Source organism: Lithobates pipiens, unplaced genomic scaffold (genome assembly GCF_037356315.1).
Source record: "Lithobates pipiens isolate NorthernLeopardFrog02 unplaced genomic scaffold, aLitPip1_a1.2 Scaffold_1, whole genome shotgun sequence".
Taxonomy (NCBI): Eukaryota; Metazoa; Chordata; class Amphibia; order Anura; family Ranidae; genus Lithobates; species Lithobates pipiens.
Window position 1 is genome coordinate 14,299,765 of NW_027507685.1, and position 25,385 is coordinate 14,325,149.

A 25,385-nucleotide genomic window follows, 5' to 3' on the forward strand; every position below is an offset into this window, starting at 1 on the left:
GGAATAAAATCAGCTGAACTCGCACAATTTCATTCCCACTGACAGTGTAAGTGTAAGGTCAATTAAAAAGCTAGATGTAGCATGCTTTGTTAAAATTTATTTTTAGAGAAACCTCAACCTACTGCTCATTCACTGAGCCAAGTAAAGCTAACAGATGCATGAAGCATACTTTCTATCTTAAAGCTAACAAACAAGACTCATTATTAGTTTCTAGGCTGCGGAAATACGATTCTTCATAAAAACCATATCTTCTTCAGAGAGGGAAACAAACTTACACCAGTAGCCCACCTAAAATTGTTCAACTGTTCCCACACAGGTGTTTTCACACAGGTGGACTCTTTTTACTAATTAGGTGACTTCTCAAGGCAATTGGTTCCACTAGATTTTAGTTAAGGGTATCAGAGTAAAGGGGGATGAATACAAATATATACGCCACACTTTTCACATATTTATTTGTAAAAAAAATTTAAAAAATATTTATAATTTTCCACTTCACAGTTATGTGCCACTTTGTGTTGGTCTATCACATAAAATCCCAACAAAATACATTTACGTTTTTGGTTGTAACATGACAAAGTGCGGAAAATTTCAAGGGGTATGAATATTTTTTTTCAAGATACTGTATAACCTATCGATCACCCCTCCGGAATAGCCACAGTTACCTTGTATGAGGAAGTTGGAAGCGGAGCTGAACCACACTTTCACACAAGGCCAACAATAAAATACTATTAGATTCTTGTTAAAATCGTCCATCTGTACAAAGATACAGGAAACCAATTTTAAAATTCAGACAAGGTGGTATCATACCCCACAGATGTTACATAAGTCCTACCCTAACTTTGACGACCGGTGTTGGAGGTGCCAGGAGGAGGAAGGTCATCTTCTAAGATAGCACACTTCTGGAAAGAGGTTTGGAAAACTGTTCAAACGCACCGATTACGAGATTCCTGATGATCCAGCCTTTTTCTTGCTACATGTTTTTTCCATGCCAGCGGAAATTTATAAAAGTTGATTATATGCCACTTGTTAAATGTCGCTAAGTCTTGTATCCCCCTCAAATGGAAAAATACATGGCCTCCAACTATCAGTTGCTGGCTTCACAAAGTAGAAGAAACAAATAATATGAACGATCGAATACTTTCAGCGTAGCATAAACACGAAAAATACTCCAAGCTTTGGAGGCTGTGGAATACGTTTGTCCTGTCTGAAGAGGGGATAACTATGTTTGATTCATAGCCACCGGATAGCTAAAATATGCTTGCTAGCTTGGTTGATGTTAATCATCACCATTCCAGGATCCCAGGATTTACATTTTATTTTATATCCCCTCCCCTCCCCCTCCCTTTCCCACTAATCTCTCCCAACTTCTTTTATTTGTATTCCTTTAATCTCTTATTACTATGTACATGGAAAATGGTGTAGGCGTTAAGGGCCAGTTCACACCACATGCAGTCCAGTGCGTTTTCTTTTCTGCATCAAAAACACATGGAGAGTAGGTTATATGGTTTTCAATGGCATAGTCAACACCAGTGCTTGCAGTTCCAGAAAAAAAAAGTAGAAGATGCTGCATTTTTCCTGCACTGGACTGGAACACTGTAAAACGCATTAAAAACACACCAAAAACACACTGGAACGTACGTGTCCTTAATTAAGGTTAAGAAAAAAGAGGGGGGAAAAAGCACTTGACTGCATCAAAAACACACCAAAAACGCATCAAAAATGTGCATCCAGAAAAGCATCTGGAATGAATCCGGGCTGTATTTCTATGGTGTGAACTGGCCCCTAGTAGTTCATTTCTCAGGATATAGAATGAATTTATATTCTGATGCTGTTATGTGTATCCTGCTTTGGCGTCATGGTTAGATATGTCGCATGCAATTTATTTGGATGTTTTGTTGGTTATACATTATTGATGTAATGACGTGGTGTGAATATAAAATATAAAAAAAAAAAAATCTTTTGTTGACCTACAAAAATCGTATTATTTATTCAGCTCGGAAATATTTCACGATCTCCAAGTTAAAAATTACATTTTATCTTTTGCAAGGCCGTGAGGGGAATAGCCCCTCTTTACCCCATTTGAATCAAAGTTTTAAAATGATCTACACTCCCCAGGATTGATTTCCCTTTTGTACAAAACCCTTATTTGCAAGTACTCACCCTCGCTTCTCTTGTGTGTCAACAAATGGTAGAATGATCTCAATATGCCCCAGAAAGGGAAAACTTAAACCATATTTGGCGTACCACTAAATCCAGTTCACATAATGTAATAGCAATTGAAACTAACTACATTGTGGTACACTGTGCCTACCAGTCTAGACCATTATAAGGTAATGCATCATTGACTTGCTTTAATGGCTGCTTGGACATGGGGACATTTTTCTATGTTTGGTGGTCCTGCCCAGTGGCTCACAGATGAAGGACTCGAGTACACAAATCTTAACCACTTCCCGACCGGCGCATGCTGATGTAGGTCGGCAGAATGGCACGGGCAGGCATATTGGCGTACAGGTATGTCCATTTCTATATGCCGCCCTGCCATCGTGTGCGCGCCACCGGTGGCGCGCTCACATGCTGGTTTGGGACCCCGTGAGTCCGGACGCGGGTCTCGCGGACTCGATCGCTGCGGGGATACCTGCGATCGTCTCACGGGGAGGCTAAACGGGGAGATACCGTTGTAAACAATATCTCCCCGTTCTGCCTAGCAACAAGTGACACTGATCTCTGCTCCATGTGATTGTCCACATAATGTCGCAGTCACAATAAAAATCGCTGATCACCGCCATTACTAGTAAAAAAAAAAATATTAATAAAAATGCCATAAAACTATCCCCTATTTTGTAAACGCTATAACTTTTGCGCAATCAATAATCAATAATTTACCAAAAATATGTAGAAGAATACGTATCGGCCTAAACTGAGGGAAAAAACAGTTTTTTTATATATTTTTGGGGGATATTTATTATAACAAAAAGTAAAAAATAATGCGTTTTTTTCAAAATTGTCACTCTATTTTTCTTTATAGCGCAAAAAAAAAAAAAAAAAAACGCAAGTGTGATCAAATACCACCAAAAGAAAGCTCTATTTGTGGGGAAAAAAAGAGCGTCAATTTTGTTTGGAAGCCACGTCGCACGACCGCGCAATTGTCAGTTAAAGTGACACAGTGCCGAATCGCAAAAAGTGGTCTGGTCTTAAGCCAGCAAAATGGACCGGTCTGAAAGTGGTTAAACACACTTTTGCAGAAAACCATACCCATGCAACCCCACAAAGCACTTCTAAATAAGAAACTCACTTCTAAACCCTATTTCTAAAAATCAGTTCACATGCCCTGACAGCCACAAAATAGACGATAGCAAAAGCCTGGCTCTTAGTTACCTTACTATAACTCCTGGCAAAAATTATGGACTCACGGCTCTTGGAAAAAGTTTATTCAATTGTTTAATTGCAGAAAAAAATAATAAATAATAAAAGAAAACGAATTACAGACATGCCTCAAAACTATTTTCATTTAACATTCCAACCTTCTGGCTTTAAGAAACAGTTAAAAAAATAAAGAAATCTGTAGCCAGTTGCAACATTTTTTGCAGATCAAGCAGAGGAAAAATATGGAATTACTAAATTCTGAGGAAAATATTATGGAATCACCATGTACTTTGCAGTTCCAAAACAAATATCTGCAGCAGATTACATCCTGAAAAATGATGTCATCATCACCAAACATCCTTCTAATTGATGGAATAAGTGTCCAAAATCTCAATATAAACTTGTGCATTTATTGAAGATTGAATGACTGTCATCTCCCCTGTACCTTTACCTGACATGCAACCCCATATCATCAATGATTGTGGAAATTTGCATGTATTGGAATTGCACCAAACAAAAGTTCCAAATCATCACCCTGCCCAATGCAGATTCGTAATTCATCACTGAATATCACTTTCATTCAGTCATCCAGTCCATGATTGCTTTTCTTTAGTCAGTAACCTTGTTTTTTTCTGTTTAGATGTTAATTATGGTTTTTGTTAGTACAAATTAAATGGGAAGGTTGTTAAAGGGAAGCCAAGGACCAAGGAGGACATCAAAGTGTCAAGTTAGAAAACAGAAAATGAACAACAAAACAAATGAGGAACAAATGGTCAGAATCTGTAGTCAATGTCTGTGACCAAACTATAAGACATCGCCTAGAGAAAATGGGATTTACATACAGAAAAGCCAAACGAAAAACCATCATGAATTAACAGAAAAGAAACAAGGTTACAGTGGGCTACAGAAAAGCAATAATGGACTGTGGAAGACTGGATAAAAGTGATGTTCAATGATGAATTACGAATCTGCACTAGGCTTTTGATGGAGCCATTCCAATGAAATGTATGAAGACGATTGCCTGAAGAAAACATGCAAATTTCCACAATTATTGATGATATATGGCTTTATGTCAGGTAAAGGTACGGGGGGAGATCTGTATGTGCACACAGGAATCCAACTATAAAATTACTGATTTGCTGGTACCTTACCCCATCAGCTTTGGGTAAATTCTATCCAGAGGCCTCAGATCGATGCTGGAGATGTGGTGACGAGAGGGTGACCTTTCTTCATATCTTCTGGTGTTGTTCAAAGATCCAATAGTATTGGTCAGAGGTACAGAAGATTTCCCAACTATTTAAAGACCTTCCTATTCCACAGGATCCTGCCTTCTTCCTGCTCCATTGCTCACAATTACCACTTCGGACATACAAAAAATCTGTCCTTCATCACTTGATTGAAGCCGCCAAGGCTTGTGTCACTTTGCATTGGAAAGATCCCAATCCTACCTCCATTGCCATGTGGCTTAATAGGGTTAGGAGTATCAATACCCCGGAAGACTTGGTACTTACCGCTCAAAAAGAGAAGAGAAAGATATACGCAAACATGGGCATTTTGGAACATGTTCAGTTTATTCGGACAAAGGAAAGTCCCTCGTAGAGGGTTGCTCTGGGGATTGAGACCCTCCTGTTATTCATACTGTTGCACTCGCGCATCCCATTACCCTTTTTTTTTTCTCTTTTTCTCCCCCCCCTCTGCTCTTCTCTCCCCTCCCTCTATTCATCACCTTTTGTTTCAGCACCCTCCGGGGTACCCTTATACCTCTGTAATTTGGCTTCCTCCAATCCACAACTGCTAAGTGTCTGCTCGTGTAAACATGAACGGAATCTTCGTGGTCAACAACTGATTATTGGAAGTGAGAAATTTTACTTGGGTATTACTGATGTCATACTAATTTGTTGCTGAGCGACTTTGCTCTATACTTTGTTACTCTGTAAATAAGGGTTGTTACTGTGTTTGTTGTGTCTCGGCACCCCTAGTGCCGCTGTTATTTTTTTATTGTGATGGATACTTTATTTTTCTATACCAATAAAAAATCTTTAAGCACTTGCCAATCGGCTCACTTCAATATACGTCGGCAAAGTGGCACGTACCCGTGAATCGCCTTGTGGGTACATCGCCCCTCATTTAAGAGCCATAGCAGGCGCGTGTTCCCGCTGCACGGTGGGGAACCCGATGAGTGTGGCCAGCAGTCGTGACTGCCACTGGACACCCACGATTGCGGGCACGAAAGCCAGAATGGGGATGTGTAAACACACAAATCCTTGTTCTGACAGGAGAGAAGAGACAGATCTGGCTGTTTGTAGTAATTACAAACAGCAATGTCTCCTCACCCAGTCAGTCCCATCCCCCCAAAAAGCACTCACCTCACGAGGGGAAGACATTTAACCCCTTTATCGCCCCCCCCCCCCCCCCCTAGTGTTAAATCCTTCCCTCCCGTTACATTTACACACTAATCAGTGCATTTTTTTTTAGCACTGATAGCTATATAAATGTCAATGATCCCAAAAAGGTGTCAAAAGTGTCCAGTCTGTCCACCACAATGTCGCAGTACCCCTAAAAATCACAGATCACCGCCATTACTAGTAAAAAAAAAAGGAATAAAAACGTCAGAAAAATTATAAAGAAATTTGTTTTTTAAAAACATTTTTGGGTATATTTATTATAGCAAAAAGTGAACAATATTGTTTTTTTTTTCAAAATTGTTATTCTTTTTTAGCACAATAAATAAAAACCACAGAGGTGATCAAATACCGCCAAAAGAAATTTCTATTTGTGGGAAAAAAGGACAATTTTGTTTGGAGACAACGCTGCAGGACCACGCAATTGTCAGTTAAAGTGACGCCGTGCCGTTTCGCAAAAAATGTCCCAGTCATTAAGCAGGAAAATCTTCTGGGGCTGAAGTGGTTCATAACTGCACATGTTTACCGTATATACTCGAGTATAGGTCGATCCGAATATAAGCCGAGGCCCCTAATTTACCACAAAAAAAATGGGAAAACTTATTGACTCGTGTATAAGCCGAGGGTGAGACATGCCTGTCCATCCCTGTGTGTCCATCCCTGTGTGTCCGTCCATCCCTGTGTGTCCGTCCATCCCTGTGTGTCCAGCCCTGTGTGTCCGTCCATCCCTGTGTGTCCGTCCATCCCTGTGTGTCCAGCCTTGTGTGTGCAGCCTTGTGTGTGCAGCCTTGTGTGTCCAGCCTACCTGTGTCCCGAGCCTGAGTCCCGAGCCTGTGTCCCGAGCCTGTGTCCCGAGCCTGTGTTCCGCCTATCACGGACATCCTCTCATCCTCGTCCGTAGTATGAGGATGAGCGGATGTCCGTGATAGGCGGACCACTGACTGCTGGGAAATTGAGTGTTCCGCCTATCACAGACAGGGAGGCGCGGCTTTTGAATAGTTGAATGGCCGCCGTCTGTCTGCTCGACACACTGATCGGGTAGACAGACGGCGGTGGCTCGAGTATAAGCCGAGGGGGCACTTTCAGCCTAAAAAAAGAGGCTGAAAATCTCGGCTTATACTCGAGTATATACGGTATATTGAAATTTTGTAAATTTTTTTTATTACATCTATTGAAAGGATATTTGGTGATGATGACATTTTCAGGATGTAATCTGATGTAGAGGTTTGTTTTAGAACTGCAAAGTACATGGTGATTCCATAACATTTTCCTCAAAATTAAGTGATTCTATTTTTTTTTCCTCTGCTTGATCTGCAAAAACAGTTGCAACTGTTTTATATTCTTTTAACTGTTTCTTAAAGCCAGAAGGTTGCAATGTTAAATTAAAATAGTTTTGAGGCATGTCTGTAATTATTATTTTTACGCAATTAAACAATTGAATGAATATTTTATATTTTCCATACTTGTTGCCAGGGGTTATAGTCTCCGAGATTAAGTCACAGATGCAGTGGATAGTGCTCAAAGAGAAATTAACACAATGCCTAAATTTCACCTGGATAATAGGAACCGTGGAAACATGGATTACAGGATAATCACTTCTGAAACTACACTGGCACTGTCTCATCTTAAGCAGGGTATGCACAGACTGAAGATGAACTTGTCGAATTTCAGTCTATGTGTGCAGCGGTCTGTTCAACAGAAGCCATTACAAAGATTAGGTCCTCTCGAATGGTCCTGCTGGAAAACCAGTATTCAGTCAGCACTTTCAGCCAATGGCTGCAGTGCTGATCTGTGTACAGTATTCTGTCAGAATACCGAAGCTCAGTGGGAAAGATCACTGCATCCACATCGTTCGTGTTGATGCAGGGATCTGTCAGGTTTTTTTTTTTTTAACCCACTGGTTGAACAAAAAAAACAAAAAACTAAACATGTATACTCTGCTTTATCTGCTTGTCTCTGCTTTATCTGAGACACTCTTATTTTCAGTGGCTAACTATGGGTTTAACTACTTGCCCACTGGGCACTTATACCCCTTTCCTAACCAGGACAATTTTCAGCTTGCAGTGCTCTCACACTTTGGATGACAAGTAATCAGTCATGCAACACTGTACCCAAATGAAATTGTCTTTTGGTTCACACAAACAGAGCTTTTTTTTGGTGGTTTTTACTCACCACTAGGTTTTTTATTTTGTGCGCTATAAATAAAAAAAGACCGACAATGTTGTAAAAAAATTCATTTTTCTTAGTTTCTATTATAAAATTTAGAAAATGACTGTATTTATCAGCGTATACCATGCACTTATTTCCCCTTAAAATCAGGGGTAAATCGTGGGTGCACGTTATACACCGATCCCTGCTGACTGAGGGTGACAGGAGTGAGCGCCGCCGAGATACAACATAGCCGAGTGCACTGTGTACTCAGCTGCATTTGGCTCCATTCGGCTCCGCTCGCAGTCCCGCCCAGTCCCGCCATTGGACCTCTGTTATGTCCATCATAGGAGCCAGGCCAAGGGGTGGGACTGGGTGGGACTGAGCGGGACTGCGAGTGGAGCCGAATGGAGCATAGAGGAGCTGAGATACACAAGACATCCGGCTCTGTGTATCTCGGCGGCGCTAATTTTAAAAACGAGCAAGGCTGCAAGGCTGAAATGACACTGAGCAAGGTTTTAAAAATGATCAAGGCTGCAAGGCTGAAATGACACTGAGCAAGGCTGCAATCAGACTGGGCAAGGCTGCAGTGACACTGATCATTCTGCAATGATGGACAAAGCAAGGTTTTAAAAACGATCAAGGCTGCAATTAGACTGGGCAAGGCTGCAGATGGACAGTGATCATTCTGCAATGATGGACAATGCTGCAGATGGACAATGATAAGGCTGCACTGATGGGCATTTAAATGTAAGTTTTTGTTTTCCTTAAACTTCCCTCCTAAACATTTTTTCCCTTAAAATTCCCTCCTAAACTTGGGAGGCTTGTTATACGCCGATAAATACGGTAGTAATTTTTCTTCATACATTTTGGGCAAAAGTTATACTGCTATATTCCTTTTGTAAAAATAACCAAAATCATTGTATATTATTTTGTCTTTGTGAAGGTTAAAGAGTCTACAAACTATGGTGCCAATCATTGAAAATTGATCACACCTGATGTACTGACAGCCTATCTCATTTCCAAAGACACTTAGGCCCCTTTCAGATGGGCTTTCCGATCAGGTCCATCTGTCAGTTTTTCAGGCCGAACCGATAGGACGCTCTACATAGTAAGAGGAGCCAAACCTGTCATTCGCCTGCTCAGCGGGGATCAGCGGATTGATCCCCCGCTGAGCAAAGCAGAGTCCGCCGGGCATTATTCATACTTGCAACTACATCCCAAAACACATTCTGCATCTTCTGAGTATGACGATACCACATGTGTGAGACTTTTACACAGCCTGGCCACACAGAGAGGCCCAACATGCAGGGAGCATTGTCAGTTGTTCTAGGGAAAAAAATTACACATCAATTTTTTTGACTACCTATTACATCATTGAAGGCCCTGGAACACCAGAACATTGGAAACACCCAAGCATAATGAGTCTTTTGAACATTTTTTCAAAAAGTTTTTGTAAATGTGTACATTTTTTACGGCACTGACAAGCGCTGATGAGGATTCACTGATAGGATGAGCACTCACCGATAGGCACTGATGTGCACTATTGGGCACTTGAGCACTATTGGGCACTTGATGAGCACTAATAGGACACTGTAGTGGCACTAATGAGCATTTTAGTGGCATTAATGAGCATTCACTGATGGCACTCTAGGGCACTGATAAGCACTCACTGATGGGCAATGTAGGGCACTGATGAGCACTGCAGTGGCAATGTAGGGCACTGATGAGCACTGTGAAGCAGGTGCATGGGAGGATGTCAATAGACACCCTCCCAGAACTAGCCAGCTGTGCTGTAGCCATCATGCAGCAATTGGCAAGTGGTTAAAATGTCCATACACTTGCACTGAGATAAAAATACCAAACAGCAGTCATTGCACTATGCTACCAGGGTTATAATGACAACTTATGAATTATGAGTATTTTTAAGTTGTTAAAGTCTTGTCTTTGCTGCCATATGAAAAGAGGTTAAGAAATAACAACAAACTTTACCAGATACTGTATATACCTTGCTCCTTCAGTTTGGAAAGCAATTTATCCAAAGCTGCCATTTTTCCACTGTTGTAGACAAGATGACTATCAGTTGTATAGGGTGGGCCAGGCTCTGCCCCATCAAACAGGTATGGATGGTTGCAACACTTGCGTAACTGCATTAGTATATTTAATAGACGCATTTTGTCCATTTTACCAGCAGAATTCAGGATGTCGATATCTTTCATTAAAATTTTGGTGTACCTAAAAATAAAAATGGTACAAATTAGTGCTATGTGGAGATAATAATCAATCAAAGGCTAATGATGTAAATGTCAATGAGGAAAAACAGACTTAACACACAACAACACAACACACAATTGTTTTAACCTTCTTTATCCACATTACTGCTAATGCATAGTAAAAAAACATAATAGTGCATTTTCTGTACAAAACAAGTTTGAGTGGCCAGTGCACCCTTTCAATGCCTGTGACCGAACTGTAATTAGACAGTGCAGATCACAGCCAAAATGCACACAGCCAATCAAAGTGGGCTCTGTGCCTTGTGATTGCTGTGAAGACTAATCACTGCCTGAATTTACATTTGAGAGCCCCCTTCCTTACACAACATAGAGAGGAAGGAGAGGGATTGAAGAAAGAGATCACAGAAAGTGAAGCAGGCAGCGGTAGATTTAAGGTGGGAGTTTTAATTAATTTGATTGTGGGAATATTTTTTTAACTCATTGATCTCATCAAGCCAAGTCAAGCTTTATTGTCATTCTGCTACACGTGAGGACAGAACGAAATGTTATATATCTCACAGGACCACGGTGCTACATACTAATTAAACATAATTATAAATATACAAAAATAGAAAACAGCAAAAAACTTAAAATAAAAAATTATAAACCTGTACACATCTAGGAACTATGTAACTGTACATATATTGTGTATTTCTAAGAGTCTTTGTAGCAGCAAGTGTTTATAAAAGTGTCTAGTGCATATTCAAGAGTAAAAAGGAGGGGATAAGTGAGACGTTCCTGGTTACAATATATAGGTTGTAAAAAAGGTTTCAAAGGGGATTGGAGTTGAGGGCTCTCACAGCCTGGGGGTTTTGATACTCCGGTACCTTCTACCTGATGGAAAGAGCTGGAAGAGACTGTGGAAAGGGATGGGTAGGATCCTTCAAGATACTGGTAGCTTTACTGGAGCATTGTGTAAAGAAAATGTCCAGGATGGAGGGGAGAGGGACACCAATAATCTTTTAAAGTGGTTGTAAACTAAATTTTTTAACTTTTACCTACAGGAAAGCCTATAATAAGGCTTACCTGTAGGTAAAAAAAATATCTCCTAAACCTGTACGGTTTAGGAGATATTCCCCTCGGTATGCGCCGCTGACTGCAGCGGCGCATGCGCACAAGGGGATTCTCAGCCTGAAAATCCGGCAGTGGCCGACCGGCCGGAATGAAATCTCCTGCACGCATGCGCGGGAGTGACGATATCGCGGCTCCGGCCACTCACAGCGCCGGAGCCGCGATACCCGGAAGAAACGCCGAGGGAGCATGTCAGCTCCCTCGGCGTGGATCGGGCCAGATGTCGGGGCCTCGTTCGAAGGTAAGTATTTCATAATGAGCTAGTATGCGGTGCATACTAGCTCATTATGCCTTTTGCTTTGCAGGTTTAAAAAAAATAAAAAAAAATGTGCGGGTTTACTACCGCTTTAAGCTGTCTTCACTAGATGCTGCAGTGTCTTGCAGTCAGAACTGCAGTTCCCATACCAGACAATGATGTAGCTGGTCAGCACGCTCTCAATGTAGTAAGGATGAAGGGAGACTGGCTTTTTTTAAGGCAGCGGAGAAAATATAGACGCTGTTGCGCCTTCTTGGTGAGTGACAACCTCCTTTGTTTTGCTTACATTAAGGGACAGGTTGTTTGTGCTATTCCATTTAACCAGTTGTGCCACTTCCTCTCTGTAGAGTGTTTCATCATTGTTGCTCATGAGACCTACCACAGTTGAGTCATCTGAAAACGTGATAATATGGTTGGAGCTGAACTTAGCAGTAGCAGTCATGGGTCAGCAATGTGAAGAGAAGCGGTCTGAGCACACATCTCTGTGGGGCACCCATGCTCAGTGTGGTAGTGCTCGAGGTGCTGCAGCCGACAACTAACTGACTGAGGTCTTCCGGTTAAAAAATCAAGGATCCAATTACAGAGGGACAAGTAGAGAGGCGCCTCTGGGTGCAGAAGTTAAATAAAAGATTTTAATAAGCAACAAATTGTGCACTCACATTTAGCAGAATAATAGCAGGCATTGCATATAAGTTTAGGTAGACGTTTTCCCCGGAATGGGCTGTGGCCATCTAATCGCGCTGTGCACTGGATCGTATACTTCCCTATGATGGAAATGCCGCCGGCACAATTTGTTGCTTATTAAAATCTTTTATTTAACTACTGCACCCAGAGGCGCCTCTCTACTTGTCTGTTTTTGCAGTTCTATGGAACATGGTTTCATTTCCAACTGACGGCTGCCTGGTTTGTATAACTTTGGAGTTTAGTTCAGATCAGACTAATTTACATATTATTTGAACTTGGACTGTTACCATTAGAGACTTCTAGCTAAATGTATTGGAAGATTTTACAGTACTGATTCAGAGTCGTGCGCCTATACTTGCTATATTGTCCAATTACAGAGGGGCAGGTTGAGGCCCAGCGAGTTCAATTTAGTGATAAGTTGCTGAAGAATTATTGTATAAAATGCTGAGCTAAAGCCAATGAACAGCATTCTAACATAAGAGTCTTTCTGTTATAGGTGGGTAAGGGCCAGGTGGAGGGTAGAGGATACTGCATCGTCTGTGGAACGGTTTGGATGGTATGCAAACTGGTATGGGTCCAGCATATATGGAAGAATGGCCTTAATATTAAGCAGATTTGCCGCAAGATCACTTTTATCGGTGGCGGGAAAGGGCCCTCCCTTCCCACCGTGCTCTGGTGCTTACCGGAGCATGAGGAGAAGATGGGCCCCACCCGTCTCCATATCATTGCAGAGCAGAAGCGACGTCGAAACGTCACTTCCGCCCATAGCTCTTAAAGGCACTTTTTTTTTTCAAAAGACATTAAATTATTTATTTTGTATTGTATTTTAGTGTAAGTATGAGATATGAGGCCTTTTTTGAACCCAGATCTCATATTTAAGAGCTCCTGTCATGCTTTTTTCTATTACAAGGGATGTTTACATTCCTTGTAATAGTAATAAAAGTGACAGATTTTTTTTTTTTAAAGAACAGTGTAAAAATAAAAAATAAAAAGGTAAAATAAATAAGGGAAAACAAAAACATTTTATATGCGCCCGTCACGCCAAGCTCGCGTGCAGAAGCAAACTCATACGTGAGTAGCGCATATGAAAACTGTGTTCAAACCCCACATGAGATATTGCTGCGATCATTACAGCAATAATTTTAGCCCTAGACCTCCTCTGTAACTCAAAACATGCAACTTGGGAACCATTTATGGCATTTTTATTATTATTCTTTTTTTTTACTAGTAATGACGGTGAGATGCGATTTTTAGCAGTACTGCGACATTGTGGCGGACAGATCGGACACTTTTGTCACATTTTTGGGATCACTGACATTTATACAGTGATCAGAGTTATAAAAATGCACGGATTACTGTGTAAATGTCACTGATTGGGAATGGGTTAGCACTAGGGGGTGATCAATGGGTTAAATGTATGTTCCCTAGGTGTGTTCTAACTGTATGGGGATAGGACTGACTGGGGGAGGAGACATATCGTTGTTCCTACTTAGTAAAAAAAAAACAGGGACACACAAATCCCCATGCTGGCTCTCGTGCCCGCGATTGCGCATGGCCGTCGTCAATCGCGCCTACCAGCGACGCGCATGGAGTTCCACCTCCATGCAGTGGGCGCGCATGCCCTCTGGCGACTCTTAAAGGGCACAGCGTACCCATACTGGGTTTCGCCCAGCAGAGCCATTCTGCCGACATATATTGCCCAGAGCTGGTCAGTAAGCGGTAAAGGAAAAGCTTTCCTGCAAGTTAAGGTTCACAGATTACCAACAAAATGGAGTGCACCTTTAACACGGCCATACTTTTTTTATCTAAAATAGTTTTAGATCATCTAATCTGGACTTGAACGAATAATCAATTCTTTGTTTTCACAGAAAGTACCCTAACTCAAAAGTTAATTTATCCATCTTTCGGTAACAAATATAAGGTTTGAACACTTACAAAAGAAAAATAAGCTCAGTCTTACCATTCTCTCTGCATTTTACTGAGTCCGAGATAAATTTTGACTTCTTTTTTTGGTGGAAGACTCTTTTCTACTTCGGCTTTTATGCGTCGCAAAAGAAATGGCTTTAACACCTGATAAAATATTTATATATAGGAGTCTTTTTTTAGTAACATTTAAAACTTTGGGAGTAAATGGTCTACATAAAGGTAAGATCATACTTACTGCATGAAGTCTTTCAACAAGTTTGTGATCCCCAAGACAATTATTTGTGTCAAACCAAGAGTCAAAATCCTGTAAAAAACAGATTTCACAAAAAAAAAAAATCATATTGTAACCAAGTTATAACTGTATTTAACTGAGTATAAGAGAGAATAAAAAAAATACAAAGTAATGCATGTTAGCCATAAAGATTATTATTTTCAGTCTTGTTTCATTGGCAGCTCCCATTGCTGAAAATAATGATCACTGTGGCAAGTGATGATTGTTATAGCTTAGTGAACTGAGCCTATTGTGTTTCGCAGACTACAATTGTGATTTTCTAGAAAAGAGTAATCTGAAATCATCTGATCAGTTTCTACAAACTACACAATTTTCTTTCTCCTGCTCAGCTTTAAAATTTATAAAAAATACCTCTGTAAAATATAATGAAGACATTATAAAGCCCCATAAACGCTATCAGTTTTTCTGCTGAGTTTTCCTTCAGTTTACCAAAACCATGTAGTAGAAGGGCCTGCCTGATTGCATACAAATTGAAACTCCTAAGGTTTGACCTCATATTATATGGTTTTGGTAAATCTGAAGGAAAAACTCAGCAGAAAAACTGATAGCGTGTATGGGGCTTAAGGATATTTTTATTGTTACTCAAAAAAAAGTTATACTTGAAAGGAACAGGTTAAAAAAAAGGTACTCAGACTGTACGGGCTCACCAGCGGGAACATACAAAAAAACATTAACCCCACACTTAGGCTCGGTTCACACAGGGGGCGACACGAGGCGACACGACTTGCCGTGCCGTGACCTGACAAGTCGCCCCCATTCTGTACTACGGAACCGTTCTAAGAGGAGCGACTCAAGTCGCTCCGACTTAGAAAAAAGGTTCCTGTACTACTTTTGGGCGACCTCGGGCGACTTGCATTGACTTCTATACAGAAGTCATTTGCAAGTCGCCGCTGAGGTCGCGGCAGGTCGCGGCGCGGCAAGTGGTGTGTCGCCTTGTGTCGCCCCCTGTGTGAACCGAGCCTTACTTAATGCTGCGAAAGCACTTATCCCACGATATTGGAAACAACCAACCATACCCTCACTACGCCAATGGCTTTTGGAAGTAGATAACACATATAACATGGAAGGTCTTACTTAGTCCCTCAGGAATATGTCAGACCTGGTTAAAAAAACATGGTCCTGCTGGCTCGCCTTTAAATTTACAACCGCCTACACAGAGATTGTCTGAGGCTCAATGAAACTTGTACCCCCTTTTTTAGGCTACACCTAATACCTACAAACGGTTGGACTGAGGCAGACCCTTACCCCCCCCCCCCTATTCTTACCCTCACCTTTCACCTCCCTCCTATCTTTCTTTCTATCTTCTCACCCCCCTTTCTCTCACCATTTCTATGTACAGTGGAATTGCAGTAATGTTATTTACCCCCACGAGGGCTCTCGTTCGGGAATCTTTGACTGTTTAGACTTCATAATAACACCTCGCATACACGTGCAGAAATGTACAATATAATCCATGTTGTGGTTAGAAGATGCTCTCACACCATTATCGGCTTTGTTATGTTAACTGTCACTAATGATTCACTAGAATCAATTCCGTATCTCTCTGTAATTGTACTGTACATTATATATTCTCTTTTACTTTGTCAATAAAAACGAATTAAACAAAAAAAAAAAGTACTCGGGTCCTGGTAAACAATAATAAAATGAAAAACAAATAAATAAATATGTTTGTAAACATAAGTATAATAATAAAAGTGTGAACATAAACAATAACAATATTAAATTAACAACAAAGTGTTCAATCTGAGCAGCAAATACAAATAAAAAGTAGCAGGATGTTCAATAAGCCCAAATGCACACTTGAGCCTTTTTCTGCTCGTTTCCCTACACCTGAAATGATTATCCCTGTTCAGATTTGTATGCTTAGTCGCCCTACACTTAAAAAAGAGCATGATCTTTTTTGCAGTGTACTCAGGCACCTTTGGTCCAAAAATGGGGAGTGCATGCAAATGTGTGTGATGCACATTTTTGCCTTTTTTCCCTAAGCCTGAAGAACAATCTCTTCCTATAGAACAACTCTCCCCTCTTTGAACAGATTGCAATATTATCAACCACAAAGTGCAACATTATTCATCTCAAATTGCAGCAATGCCTAAAAAGAGAAATAATACAAATAACAGAAGAAATAATACAAGGTAATGCAGAATTCATCCTACAACATCAGCATCTCACATCATCAGGAATAAAACTTTTTTTCAGCCTGGTGGTGCTGTATAACCTCCCTCCTGAAGTGATGGGGACAAAGTCCATAAGCATGGAGGGAAGAGTCCCCCATAATACCGAAGGCCATCTTCCTACATCTCACCTGATTTTGTAAACTGACCACCTGCAAGGTGTCTGTTTATCTGTAGTAGAACAATTACCATACCAAATGGTAATGTACGGCAGAAGGATGCTCTCCACCACACTCATTTAACCACTTCCTATGTGGGCCAATTCCTACATGTAAAATACGTTTTTTTCCCTAGAAAATACTCAGAACTTGTGATGTAGCCTGTTAATGGGGAAATGCGTTGGAAGGAGAAAAATATAAAGAGAAAATAGAAAAATACTCAGAACCCCCAATTACATATGCTTTTTTAGCAGAGACCCTAGGGAATAGGCAGCTGAGACACAATGAGCATCCAGATGATCCAGCATGGAGATCACTAACAAATCTGGATGCTCATCATGTTTCAGATGCCTATTCCCTAGGGTCTCTGCTAAAAAAAAACATATATAATAATTGGGGGTTCTGAGTATTTTTCTATTTTCTCTTTCTATTTTTCTCCTTCCAACGCATTTCCCCTTAACACGCTACATCTGGGAACGGAGGACCCTCCATTCCGAGACGCAGCCTGTTAAGGGGAAACGCGTTAGAAGGTGATGGTAGCTGTGACATGATGAGCATTCAGATTTGTTGGTGATCTCCATGCTGGATCATCCACTGTCTAATATTATTATCTCTGTTGTAAGTGCATATGTTAGCTTAAATAAACCCCCTGTTTTTACATACGATGAGCCTTCTTTATGTGTTCCCTTATCCTGCACACACACCTGAGTGAAGCACAGTGATCATCCTGTGTGAGGCAAGCTGTGCTGGGACACTGTTGAGTACCATCTCAGTGTGGAGTCAGAGTCCAGAGTGAGCAGTGTTGGGACTCTTGAGCCAGGAGCTGTCAGATGCATCCATCCATCAATCTTGGAGGTCGGGAGACACACAGAGGATGTGGTCAGGCATCTGCATTTACTAACCTCATGCATGGATGATCTCTTATACTCTAGAGATCATCAGTGAGTGACAACCTCCTTTGTTTTGCTTACATTAAGGGACAGGTTGTTTGTACTATTCCATTCAACCAGTTGTGCCACTTCCTCTCTGTAGAGTGTTTCATCATTGTTGCTCATGAGACCTACCACAGTTGAGTCATCTGAAAACTTGATAATATGGTTGGAGCTGAACTTAGCAGTAGCAGTCATGGGTCAGCATTGTGAAGAGAAGCGGTCTGAGCACACATCCCTGTGGGGCACCCATGCTCAGTGTGGTAGTGCTTGAGGTGCTGCAGCCGACAATGAACTGACTGAGGTCTTCCGGTTAAAAAATCAAGGATCCAATTACAGAGGGACAAGTAGAGAGGAGCCTCTAGGTGCAGTAGTTAAATAAAAGATTTTAATAAGCAACAAATTGTGCACTCACATTTAGCAGAATAATAGCAGGCATTGCATATAAGTTTAGGTAGACGTTTTCCCCGGAATGGGCTGTGGCCATCTAATCGCGCTGTGCACTGGATCGTATACTTCCGTATGATGGAAATGCCGTTGGCACAATTTGTTGCTTATTAAAATCTTTTATTTAAATACTGCACCCAAAGGCACCTCTCTACTTGTCTATTTTTGCAGTTATATGGAATATGATTTCATTTCCAACTGAAGGCTGCCTGGTTTGTATACCTTTGGATTTTAGTTCAGATTAGACTAATTCAGACTAATTTACATATTATTTGAACTTGGACTGTTACCATTAGAGACTTCTAGCTAAATGTATTGGAAGATTTTACAGTACTGATTCAGTGCGCCTATACTTGCTATATTGTCCAATTACAGAGGGGCAGGATGAGGCGAGTTCAATTTAGTGATAAGTTGCTGAAGAATTATTGTATAAAATGCTGAGCTAAAGCCAATGAACAGCATTCTAACATAAAAGTCTTTCTGTTCTAGGTGGGTAAAGGCCAGGTGGAGGGTAGAGGATACTGCATCGTCCGTGGAACGGTTTGGATGGTATGCAAACTGGTATGGATCCAGCATATATGGAAGAATGGCCTTAATGTTAAGCAGATTTGCCGCAAGATCACTTTTACCGGCGGCGGGAGAGGGTCCTCCCTTCCCGCCGTGCTCTGGTGCTTACCGGAGCATGAGGAGAAGATGGGCCCCACCCGTCTCCATATCATTGCAGAGCAGAAGTGACAATCGAAACGTCATTTCCGCCCATAGCTCTTAAAGGCCCTTTTTTTTTTCAAAAGACATTAAATTATTTATTTTGTATTGCATTTTAGTGTAAGTATGAGATATGAGGCCTTTTTTGACCCCAGATCTCATATTTAAGAGCTCCTGCCATGCTTTTTTCTATTACAAGGGATGTTTACATTCCTTGTAATAGTAATAAAAGTGATACATTTTTTTTTTTTCTAAAGAACAGTGTAAGTGCTCATGCACACGGACGTTTTAAAAAACTGGCTGCAAAGCTAGCTCCGACGTCTGGAAAAATCGGCGTTAAAAACTTGATTTTTACAGCGTTTTGCATTGGCGTTTTTGCGCATTTTTGGCGTTAGCGTTAAGTAGCGTTTTTTTAAACAAACACATCTCTTGGCTATAGCACTCCCAAATTCCCCACAATGTCACAGAAAACAAAGAAAACAGACGTTTTGCGTGTTTTTTGCGCGATTTGCGTTTTTACAGCTCTAGCTCCGCACCATGGAACGCACTGGTCCTGGGTTTTTTTCACAGCTTAAAAACGCCTATGCCATTTGCAGCTCAAAAACGCCTAGGTGGGCATGAAGCCATAGACTGACATGGACAGGCGTTTTTAAGCTGCAAAAAACGCTCAAAAAAACGGCTGTAAAAATGTCCGTGTGCATGAGGCCTAAAAATAAAAAATAAAAAGGTAAAAAAAATAAGGGAAAACAAAAACATTTTATATGCGCCCGTCACGCCAAGCTCGCGTGCAGAAGCAAACTCATATGTGAGTAGCGCACAGAGCCCACGTCATTTGGTAAGAGGCCAATTTAATTTTCCAGTTCATACACTGTGTTTGTTTTCAGTTTTTGAAAACAGTAAAGTTAGGCCAATTTTTTTGTATAATGTGAAAGATGATGTTACGCTGAGTAAATCGATATCTAACATATCACGCTTTAAAATTGCGCACCAGACACCAGAATTTGGTACTTAAAAATCTCCATAGGTGGCGCTTTAAATTATTTTACAGGTTACATGTTTAGCGTTACAGAGAAGGTCTTGGGCTAGAATTGTGGCTTTTACTCTAACACAAGTGGCGATACCTCACGTGTGATTTGATTTGATTACATATATGGGCACGACTTACGTATGCATTCACTTCTGTGCACAAGCACGCGGGGATGGAGGCACTTTACTTTCGTTCTTTTTTTTTATTCTTTATTTTACTTTTATTTTATTTTTTTACACTTTCTCTTTAAAAAAAATGTTTTATCACTTTTATTCCTATTACAAGGAATGTAAAAATCCCTTGTAATAGGAATAGTGCTTGACAGGTCCTATTTATGGAGAGATGTGGCGTCAATAAGACCTCACATCTCTCCTCCAGGCTGGAAAGGCTGAGATCCAAAAAACTCGGCCTTTCCAGCCACGCCTTCAGCTTTGTTTACTTCCACCGGCCCATACGTGACATCATAACATCCAATTCGTTCTCCGACTCACCAATCGCACGGGTGAGCCGAGGAGAAGCACCGGAGGGCGGCTGGAGGTGGTGAAGTCCCCTCCCACCACCTGTAAGAATGATTACGCAGCAGGTCTGCCACTATGGTTGTTCTTGCGGTGCACAGAATTGCCAGCTGAATAAGATGATATCTGGATGATGCCTGTAGCTGCAGGCATCATTCAAATATTCCCACTCAAAGTCCATGACGTCATATGATGTACCTTGGGCGGGAATTGGTTAAAACAACATGAGGACTGAAAAACCAAGTCCAGCATATTTCAACCTCCTCAAAAAGTAAAGGCGTTCACTGATATTCTTTTACTCTTTTTATTTAACGTAAAGGATCTCAACAGCTTCACCCTCGATGTAGAGAGGATGGGGAGTGGTGCAGGTCCTCCCAAACTCCGCAATCATGTATTTTGTCTTCTGTACATTAACCTTTCACAGTCATAATAAGTTTTTGTGTTTTTGCACACATTTAAAAATACATGTTTGGCATGAAGATTAGTTAAAACCTTCAAATTTTATATATTTTTCTAAACCAGACACCCTACAGAATAAAATAGTAATTCCAATAAAATAAAATAGTTCCTTTTTTTATGTTTTTTAATATTAATGCAATGGTTTACAAAATGTAAGTGAAAATTACACTAAAGTTAATTTTAGGGCAGAAACACAATTTACTACCCGTTTTTTTTTTTTTTTTGTGAAATACAAAAGATGAGGTTGCACCCAGTAAATAAATACCCAACATGTGGACCCACGAAATAGTGACAACTTAAGTACCTTGTATTTTCCATATGCAAAGCTTTAAAAGGCCCTATGGGTCATTAGCTTAGTATTACCATGAATGATGGACCTACAATTATTTCTCTCAATCCTGCGTGTGTGACGATATGTAACATGTATTGCAATCAATGTTTTTGTGCATGGGCTGCCCCCCGAGGTGTGTATTAACGCTTGTACATGTATGTATGTATGTATGTATGTGGGAGTAGGAGGGCTCAAAAAATTTGGAGGGGGGGTAGTTTAAGTGCTTAAAGCGGTAGTAAACCCGCAAATTTTTTTAAATTTTTTTTTAAACCTGCAAAGCAAAAGGCATAATGAGCTAGTATGCACCACATACTAGCTCATTATGAAATACTTACCTTAGAACGAGGCCCCGACATCTGGCCCGATCCACGCCGAGGGAGCTGACATGCTTCCTCTGCGTTTCTTCCGGGTATCGCGGCTCCGGCGCTGTGAGTGGCCGAAGCCGCGATATCGTCACTGAGATTTCATTCCGGCCGGCCGGCCACTGCCGGATTTTCAGGCCGAGAATCCCCTTGTGCGCATGCGCCGCTGCAGTCAGCGGCGCATACCGAGGGGAATATCTCCTAAACCGTACAGGTTTAGGAGATATTTTTTTTACTTACCGGTAAGCCTTTTTATAGGCTTTCCTGTAGGTAAAAGTTAAAAATTTGAGTATACAACCACTTTAAGTGGAACTTCAAAACACATTTATACTTTTTTTTTTTTTTCCTATACTTTATTTCTCATGAAATTGTGATGAATTTTTTGGTGACAAGTTCTCTTTAATGACCCCTGATGTCTCACCTGTCCTCCGGGATATGTATACATGGCTAACAAAATAAGCTTATTATCATGGAATGTGAAAGGCCTAAACTCAAAATGTGAAGCAATCTTTAGTATTTGATTAAATAAAGTGGTACAAACCCCATATTATCCTATTGCAGGAGACACATTTACAGGGTTCCAAGGTTTTAGCTTTGAAAAAATTGGATTTTTATAACAGCTTACCTGTAAAATCCTTTTCTTGGAGGACACAGAGCCTTAAGTAATTACTTAGTGGGTTATAGGCCACCTTCAGGTGATGGACACTGGTATATCCAATCCAGGAAGTTCACTCCCTATATAACCCCCTCCTCCTTCCAGGAGCACATCAGTTTTTGTAGCAAAGCAATATACTTAAAACCCAAAAAACAGGGGAGGGACCTCTGTGTCCCATGATGTACTTCAAGAAAAGGATTTTATAAGTAAGCGGTTATAAAAATCCTATTTTCTTTAAAGTACACCATGGGACACAGAGCACAAAGAGGGATTTGGCTCGTATGCTAGAAACAGATGATTGGCATAAATCAAAAGGCACATATGCAAAACTAGATCTCTCTGAACTTAAGGTTTTGGCCAGAGAAAGAGAGATAGAGTCTGAACTTCCGGAGCAAACCATAATTTCCAAATTGTGGCAACAAGATGAAGAGAGAAAGAAGGGAGATGTCGCCCCTTCTGCCCCGGTCACAGAGCAATCTGTTGCAGTTTAACCTGTCAGAACCCAATTAGTTTTTTAAGGTAATGCGGTTGACAGTATGTCTCAAATTAAATGGCATGTACCTTTTAGTCCCCAAGATATGAGATCCATATTAGAGGGATTGGGAGATCCTAGAAAGACTCCAATTGGGTTTGCAAACAAACTTAGCGCTGCACAGGAAGCATATCAGGCTTCTGCTACTGACATTCATCTGCTTCTTATTAAAGCAGTGGGAAGCAACATGTCTGGCTATATACTTAAAGAATGTGGTGTAGACGTCAAAAATCTAGGTAAGGTGGTTAGTGGATGGGAGGTTTGTGAGAAATTGAAGGAAAAATTGCACCAAATATATGGACAAACCAGACATGCTGAATTTATGAATGCTAAGCAAGGGAAAGAGGAGGCATGAGGGGCTTATTGGAGGAGGTTAAGTGAAATGGCTGAGGAAGCAGGCATTGAAATAGAGGAAGAGAAGGCGGGAGAAACTGCAAGTCCATCTACACAACTGGTGAAACAAAGGTTTCTTGATGTTTTAATAACCCAGTTGAAAGAAAAGTTGTTCACAGCAAGGCCTAAGGCAGGCAATATGTCTATTCGAGACGTCCTGCCTATCCTGTTATCCATAGAAAACGGGATTATCAAAAAAGACAGCAAACCCAAGGTTATGTACATGGGGAAGCAGAGAGGAAGAGGCAAAGGCAATTTCAGAAATCATGGCAATAGGGGACCAATTATATGCTACAATTGTAATGGGGAAGGCCACATAGCAAGATTCTGCCATCTTCCTGACCGTAGACTGGAAAAGAGCTTAGAGGCACCTCATGCTGATCCCAGTTCTCTGCCAAAAGCAGTGGATCAGGCATAGGAAAATGGCATGCCAGTATCAATCAAGTTAAATAGGGGAGACAATGGTCCAGAGGCCAGAGTAAAAGTATTTTTACAAGAACTCCCCTATTCTGGAGGAGAAACAGAATTAACCTGTTTAATAGATACTGGTGCAAGCCGAAGTGTTTTTAATATAGAGGACTTACCTCCAGGATTATTATCTACAAATGTTATCTCTGGTGTTGGCCTAACCGGGACATCTACTGATTTGGTTGAGTCCAAGCCACTTAAACTCAGGCTAGGACAGCAAACAGAAATTGTCACTAAAGTGTTAGTTTCAGACACAGTTCCTACCAATCTTTTGGGAGCTGACATTTTGAAACAAATTTTAGCAAACATAAACTACACTCCTACAGGAGTCCAAGTGGTCAGTAGTCTGTCAGGAGAAGTTTTAAATACTGCCTGTGGAGTATTTTTAATCCAAGATTCCACTCCGCCATTTGCACCAGAATTGAAAGTGATTCCTGCTGAATTATGAGCCACCAGCAAATATGATGTAGGTCTGCTGGATTGCACCCCAGTCATGATAAAAATTAAAACAGGAGCCCATCTCCCACAGATTAAACAGTACCCACTGAGTATTGCTCAGACTGAGGGGATAAAGGATCAAATCACTCAACTGAAAGCAGCAAGGGTTGTTGTACCAATTAAGTCCCAAGTCAATACACCCCTGTTCACAATTGCAAAGAAGCCAGACAAGAAGGGTGGGCAGGTGACATACCGCTTGGTGCATGATTTGAGAGCCATTAACAATATAATTGAGGCAGATACCCCGATCGTGCCCAATCCCCGCACTTTACTAAGTGGAATACCTGCCTCCAGCACCTGCTTTACAGTGATTGATCTTGCAAATGCTTTCTTTTCGGTGCCCCTGCACCCAGATTGCTGGCACCTTTTTTCTTTTACCAATGATGCCCAAAAGTTAGCATGGAAAAGACTGCCCCAAGGCTGTGTGAGTAGCCCCTCTGAATATAATACTGCGTTAAAGCAAGTATGGGACCAATGGTCCCCCTCACACCCAAACACAGTTTTTCTTCAGTACATAGACGATTTGCTTATTTGTTCTGATACAAGGACATTTGTAAGAGAGAAACAGTAAGCCTTCTCATGTTTCTCTATAACAGTAACAACAAAGTTAGCAGAGATAAGCTACAATACTGCCAAGAGAAAGTGATCTTCCTGGGTCACTGCATTTCACATGGAATCCGTCACCTAACCCCAGATAGAGTTAAAACTCTACAAAAATTTGAAAAGCCAAGAAATGTATGGCAACTATGTGCCGTCCTGGGGTTAGTAGGGTATTGTAGGGACTGGATTCCAAATGCATCAGAACTTATGGCGCCTTTATATGAGGCTACCACTAGAAACCCTTTCAAACTCTCATGGGACAATAAATTGCAGATGAAGGAGCTTATTAAAATTTTGTCTGAAGCTCCCGCCATGGGACTTCCTGACTATACTAAGACTTTCTTGTTGTTCTGTCATGAAGTCAATGGATTTGCTGCAGGTGTACTCACCCAGCTACATGGAGACAAACAGAGGCCTGTGATGTATGTATCAGCCTCATTAGACCCTGTCATCAAAGGCTCCCCAAGCTGTATGCGAGCCATAGCAGCCTGCATTTTGCTGCTAGAAAAGTAACTGAGCTTGAACTAGATTCTGCTCTGATCCTGTATGTGCCACATGCAGTACAGGAAATCATGAATCAAGTAAATACCAGACATGTGTCTGGCAGTAGATTTGACAAGTACCAGTCTACTCTTTTTGCGACATCGAATTTAACAATCAAACGATGTGTAATGCCGCGTACACACAAGCGAATTGTCTGGCGTACTTAGTCCGGCA

The 25,385-nt window shown here is 41.0% G+C and overlaps 1 protein-coding gene across 1 annotated transcript in view; it reads right to left on the reverse strand.

Annotated features, from left to right (window-relative positions):
• The window catches only part of SMARCA1 (SNF2 related chromatin remodeling ATPase 1), a 264,681-nt gene that overhangs the window by 170,699 nt on the left and 68,597 nt on the right, over positions 1 to 25,385 (reverse strand). Inside the window, exons 9-11 of the mRNA XM_077478748.1 lie at positions 14,359 to 14,427; positions 14,158 to 14,267; positions 9,922 to 10,148 (exon numbers count right to left, since the gene is read on the reverse strand). Coding sequence (XP_077334874.1) covers positions 9,922 to 10,148; positions 14,158 to 14,267; positions 14,359 to 14,427 — 406 coding nt within the window. The remainder of the gene's footprint in view (positions 1 to 9,921; positions 10,149 to 14,157; positions 14,268 to 14,358; positions 14,428 to 25,385) is intronic.